The sequence below is a fragment of the Hylobates moloch genome, unplaced genomic scaffold (genome assembly GCF_009828535.3).
Source record: "Hylobates moloch isolate HMO894 unplaced genomic scaffold, HMol_V3 SCAFFOLD_15, whole genome shotgun sequence".
In the NCBI taxonomy this organism is placed as follows: Eukaryota; Metazoa; Chordata; class Mammalia; order Primates; family Hylobatidae; genus Hylobates; species Hylobates moloch.
In genome coordinates this window covers 3420411-3426777 of record NW_026652290.1, presented here as the reverse complement: position 1 = coordinate 3426777, position 6367 = coordinate 3420411, and the positions used below count along the sequence as shown (strand labels likewise).

Sequence of the window (6367 nt, the reverse complement as noted above, 5' to 3'; positions counted from 1 at the left end):
TCAGGACCCTAGTGAAGGTTGACCTTTACTCCCTTTCCAGCCCATGTTCTTGCCTCAGCTTGTTTGTAAGTCATTTGTTACGTAGCTTTTTCTTTCTGGAGATGGAGCCTCACTCTATGGCCCAGGCTGGAGTGCAATGGCCTGATCTCAGCTCACTGCAACCTCTGCCTCCTGGGTTCAAGTGGTTCTCCTGCCTTAGCCTCCTGAGTAGCTGGGATCACAGGCACGCGGAACCATGCACCATGCCCAGCTAATTTTGTATTTTTAGTAGAGATGGGGTTTCACCATGTTGGTCAGGCTGGTCTTGAACTCCTAACCTCACTCAGGTGATCCTCCTGCCTCAGCCTCCCAAAGCGCTGGGATTACAGGCGTGAGCCACCGTGCCCAGACCATATATATATATATATATATTTTTTTTTTTTTTTTTTTGGAGCTGGAGTCTCACTCGCTCTGTTGCCCAGGCTGGAGTGCAGTGGCACAATCATGGCTCACTGCAACCTCTGCCTCCTAGGTTCAAGCAGTTCTCCAGCCTCAGCCTTCAAGTAGCTGGCATTACAGGTGTGTGCTACCGCGCCTGGCTAATTTTAGTATTTTTAGTAGAGACAGGATTTCACCATGTTGAACAGGCTGGTCTCGAACTCCTGACCTCAAATGATCCACCTGCCTTGCTCCTTTGGGAGCAAAGTGCTGAGATTACAGGCTGAGCCACCGCATCCAGCCTGCTATGTAGATCTTGTTTTCTCTGGAATGTTTGAGCTGTGCTGGAATGGGGTACCCAATGCTGCTGTTTCCATGCCCACGTGATGTTTTAAGTCCCACAAGAGTCTAGGCTAGCGATGGAGTGAAGCTGAAGAATGAAGGCAGGAAATCCAGAGACACAGAAACAGATGAGGCTTTCAACAGAGACTCGAAAATAGACAGAAACCATGAGTCAGAGCAGAGCCGGGAGGGGCGGTTCGGGAAGGCAAGGTCTATAGGGGAAGCTCGGGTGTCACCTCTGTGCCAGGTGAAGGAAATGTTGAGTGGGTGGAAGGCTGTGTGCATCTGCTGGGGAGGCAGTAGGCAGATGGAGAGATCAAGTCACCCAGAATTATCCCCAGAGGTTCCTTCCCGTTTCTGTGGGCGGGTGAGCTCTGCTTTCTGAGCTGCCCAGAGAGCTGGAGGAAATAGACATGGAACTGACCATTGCAGAAACTAGGGCTTTTTGTGCCTGTGAGTAGGCAAAGAGCTCCCTGTGGATTTGCCATAAAAAGGTCTATCAAGGTGGAAGAAAGTGAAATTCTAGGAAATTAATACAAGTGAAAAGTGGGCAGGAGTGTTCTTGGAAGCAGAAATGCTGTTGGAACTCTAATAGGCTTGGGAAGAAGATATCGTATGGTGAATACCAATTGTTTCGGGGGTTGGGGGGATCCACATTTTACTCTGTACTCGGAAGATGCTTTTCCCCGTGCAAAAAGTGAAAGTGAGTGGGCCAATTTTTCTTCTATCACAAGGTGTATGACTGTTCCCAAAATAATAGCCCTGGGGGATGGGGATGGCTCCTCAGACCATTCAATTTTTGTACCCTGCAGCCTTTTGGTGTTATGTGAGAACTTTAAGCACCTGATAGGAGTTAGTAACAGAGCTACGCTAATGCCTGAGAAAGTTTCAGACAATTGGTGGGAGAGACTTGGCATTTGGAATGTGATAGCTGGTAGGCTACCATACAGTAATGCAGGATTGCCAGACATTTCTTTCCAAATGGCTACCCTTGATTACATTCAACTCCCCTCCTTTCAAGCTCCAGATTTTGAAGGACCTGCTAATTCTCTTTCAAGATTGAAGACAGACACCTTCTTTTCTTCTAAATAGGAACCTAGGCGGGGTGCGGTGGCTCCCACCTGTAATCCCAGCACTTTGGGAGGCCGGGGCTGGCCTTGACCTCCTTACCTGAGGTCAGGAGGTCAAGACCAGCCTGGCCAACATGGCGAAACCCCATCTCTACTAAAAATACAAAAAGTAGCCAGGCATAGTGGCGCATGCCTATAATCCCAGCTACTTGGGAGGCTGAGGCAGGAGAATAGCTTGAACCTGGGAGGTGGAGGTTGCAGTGAGCCTAGATCGCGCCACTGCACTCCAGCCTGGGTGACACAGTGAGACTCAATCTCAAAATAAATAAATAAATAAATAAATAAGAACCTAAACCATCAGAATCTTCCCCTTGCAGCCAGAACAGAAACACTGCCGGGGGGCCGGGCGCGGTGGCTCACGCTTGTAATCCCAGCACTTTGGGAGGCCGAGGCGGGCGGATCACGAGGTCAGGAGATCGAGACCATGGTGAAACCCCGTCTCTACTAAAAATACAAAAAATTAGCCGGGCGTGGTGGCGGGCGCCTGTAGTCCCAGCTACTCGGAGGGAGAATGGCGTGAACCCGGGAGGCGGAGCTTGCAGTGAGCCGAGATCGTGCCACTGCACTCCAGCCTAGGGGACAGAGTGAGACTCCGTCTCAACCCAAAGTGCTGGGATTACAAGCGTGAGCCACCGCGCCCGGCAGGTGTCAACTTTCTTTTCTTTCTTTTTTTTTTCTTTGAGACGGAATCTTGCTCTGGTGCCCAGGCTAGAGTGCAGTGGTACCATCTCGGCTCACTGCAACCTCCGCCTCCAGGGTTCAAGCGATTGTCATGCCTCAGCTTTCCGAGTAGCTGGGATTACAGGCATGTGCTACCACACCCGGCTAATTTTTAGTAGAGACGGGGTTTCATGATGTTGGCCAGGCTGGTCTCGAACTCCTGACCTCAAGGGATCCACCCGCCTTGGCCTCCCAACTTGCTGGGATTACAGGCGTGAGCCACTGCGCCCGGCTGGGTGTCAACTTCTAATGCGTTCTTCACAGTTGCAGTTACTGTTCAAGAGATTTGTAGGAATATGGCCTGGAAGAATAGTGCCAAAGTCAACGTATTAATTGCCAAATTATGTGAATTTGAAATTGGAAGAAAGTGAAGGCTGTGAAGGGTCGTGAAACTGCGGGGCGGGGCGGGGTGAGTGGGGGGTTGGGCGGTTGATCATCATGAAGGAGAGTTTGAATAGAGAGTGAGAAACCGAAGGGAAGGAATGCTCAGGCCAGTGGAGGTTCTATGTGTAGGAGATCCCAGGATAGTGAGTCCTCTCCCTTCTCACTGTGGAAAAGAACTAAAGCAGGTGTTTATATATCCACATGTGCTGAGTACCAGGTGGGAGTTGATTTGTCTTCTCACTGTTCTCTTTGGCTATGTGTGCTTTGTAGCTATGTCACGCATCTGATGAAGCGGATTCGGAGAGGCCCAGTAAGAGCTGTCTCCATCAAGCTGCAGGAGGAGGAGAGAGAAAGGAGAGACGATTATGTTCCTGAGGTAAACTTTCTGGATATTTGGGCTTCTGGCTAATCCTCAAATGATAAAGCTGTGGACAGTTCCTGGCTTCCAAAGGGACCTCAGCTGAATCTGAGGAGACCTTTTATCCATACATTCCATAACCAGCTGTGGGTGCCCACAGGCTCCCTACCAGTTTCTTAGCCTCCATCCTGCTCTCCTGGAACCAGTTAAGTCTATTCCATATTTCATGAGAGCCCTTAATAATGTTGATTTGGGGCCGGGCGTGGTGGCTCACGCCTGTAATCCCAGCACTTTGGGAGGCTGAGGTGGGCGGATCACCTGAGGTCGGGAGTTCAAGACCAGCCTCAACATGGAGAAACCCCATCTCTACTAAAAATACAAAAAAAATTAGCCGGGCGTTGTGGTGCATGCCTGTAATCCCAGCTACTCGGGAGGCTGAGGTAGGAGAATTGCTTGAACCTGGGAGGCGGAGGTTGCGGTGAGCCGAGATCGCCCCATTGCACTCCAGCCTGGGCAACAAGAGAGAAACTCCGTCTCAAAAAAAAAAAAAAAAAAAAAAAAAATGTTGATTTGATGACTGCTGTTGTGGCTTGATTGTTTGCCCCTAATATGGTATTCTTTGGTGTAAACACAGACTTCAAGTGTTCTGAATACTGAATAGATGTAATGAGGGCATGGGAAGGTAAGACCAGAAGAACAGGTCATCGGGGTCTGTAATACTGTAAGAGACTGCTCGCCTTGTGAGAGGACTGCTATCCTTGCGCAGCTCCTCTTCCCCATATTTAAGAACCTGGGGAGAGGAGGAGGAGAGGTGAGTGATAATCTCATTGATTGGTATTTTGAGGCTACCTCGTTTCCTTCTAGGTCTCAGCCTTGGATCAGGAGATAATTGAAGTAGATCCTGACACTAAGGAAATGCTGAAGCTTTTGGTAAGTGTTTGCTGAACTCCTAAAGTGGTATTTTCCTGGTCAAAAACCATCAGTAGCCGGGCGCGGTGGCTCACGCTTGTAATCCCAGCACTTTGGGAGGCCGAGGCGGGCGGATCACGAGGTCAGGAGATCGAGACCACGGTGAAACCCCATCTCTACCAAAAATACAAAAAATTAGCCGGGCGTGGTGGCGGGCGCCTGTAGTCCCAGCTACTCGGAGAGGCTGAGGCAGGAGAATGGCGTGAGCCCGGGAGGCGGAGGTTGCAGTGAGCCGAGATCGCGCCACTGCACTCCAGCCTGGGCGACAGAGCAAGACTCCGTCTCAAAAAAAAAAAAAAAAAAACCATCAGTAGGTCTTATTATCCAAGGTCACCCAGCTAGTAAGTGGCAGAGTTGGGAATCCCATCTAAACTTCTAGCCACTAAACTGGACTGCTTTCATAAGGGGTGTAGCGGAAGTTGTGTGCATTGAGTTTGCTCGCCACAAGGTCATGATTCCCAAATCTAGTGGCTGCCAGGACACCTTTTCTCTCTTGGCTGCTTCTGTTCTTGGTTTTATAGCTGGCTTGCGTTGCCCGCTTTGTGTCAGCCCTGGCTGAATCTGCCTGCATTTCTTCTGTGAAGGCATTCGTTTGGCGTCTCCATGCTAACCACTCAGAAATGAACCTTGGTCCATTTCCAGGTACGTACAAGGCACTACTCAGGTAGTTCACGAGTATCTTCATTGCACTTTGATGTTTTTTCTGTGGCTTATCTTAGCCCTTTTGCATACTTGGGTGAAAGCATGGGCTTCAAAATCCATTGGGCGGTTGGCGATTTTGAACAACTTCATTTTTCCTATTTTTATGGTCATTGAATGTTTAAGACACTCAAAAAGGTAATAGCAAAATGAACTCACGTGTACTTTCCCAGCTTCAGGAAAACATCACCAGTACAGCTACAGCCCCGCTGTGGGTCTTTTCTTCCTGAGATAACCACTACGCTGAATGCAGCTTTTTTGTTGAAACTAAAATGGGTTTCTGAGGACCAAATAGGACGTGAAGTTTTAGGTATAAGGTGGGCCCTTTGGCTTCTTGCCCTGCCTACCAGCCTGAACTTGTTTGAGGGCAGGGTCTGCTCTTGCCTCCCTCCCTTCTGCTTGATGCCTTGTGTACTTGGACCCTTCACAAATGTTGATTAGATTAGTCATAGCTCTTACCCGGGGCTGATCCTGGAAAGTAAGTGGCACTGTGTATTCTCAAAGGGACAGAGTTTTGCTTTAGAGGACATTTGGCAATGTCCAGACACATTTTTGGTTCTCATAGCGAGGGGATACCTGCTAACTTCTAATGGGTAGAGGCCAAGGATGTTGCTAAACTTTTGCAATACACAGTACAGCCCCCTATAACAAAGAGTGTCCAGCCCAGGATGTCTACGTTGCCAAGATTGAGAAACGGTGTTTTACAGTGATTGATAGGAAGGGGTTGTGAAAACAGATACAAATGGCATGGTACATTGGGTAAAAGTCATGGAGTTGTAAATGGGGATACCACATGGTCAGGTGTGTGTTGAAGGAAGATCACTCTGGAAAAGTGGGAGGCATTGAGAACCCTGTTGGCTCTTAAAGGGTCCTTCAGGTCGCCTCTGGACCCCCTTGAGAGTGCTGTGGCTCTAGGGGCCTCTGTTTTCTTCTGGGGTCCACCCACAGATCTCACCAGTAATTGCTCACTGAATCCATTTTCTCATTCCAGGACTTCGGCAGTCTGTCCAACCTTCAGGTCGCTCAGCCTACAGTTGGGATGAATTTCAAAACGCCTCGGGGACCTGTTTGAATTTTTTCCGTAGTGCTGTATTATTTTCAGTAAATCTGGGACAACAGCCTTGCCTGTGTCATCTTTGCAGTTGTGTGTGGGTAGAGGAAAGGCAGGAGCTCTCAAGGCAACACATCAGCTGGCACTTGCCTGGGGTTCAGGTGCTGCTTCATCTGGTTTATGGGGAGTGGGTTCACCAGAGTTTAGTAAAGGAGCAAGGGCGATCCTGAGCGTGTCGAGAGTGGTCTGCGCTGTGAGCCTGGAAGGCTGCTTTGACAGCTCCACCCTGCTTCCCTG

The 6367-nt window shown here is 49.3% G+C and overlaps 1 protein-coding gene across 1 annotated transcript; it reads left to right on the top strand.

Annotated features, from left to right (window-relative positions):
• Window positions 1-2905: 2905 nt before the first annotated feature.
• Window positions 2906-6300, top strand: LOC116483732 (uncharacterized). Its single transcript, XM_058428772.1, has 5 exons — window positions 2906-2976; window positions 3264-3369; window positions 4216-4281; window positions 4842-4962; window positions 6011-6300. Exons 1-5 carry the CDS (start codon window positions 2906-2908, stop codon window positions 6298-6300), a joined length of 654 nt encoding a protein of 217 aa, XP_058284755.1.
• Window positions 6301-6367: the final 67 nt, after the last annotated feature.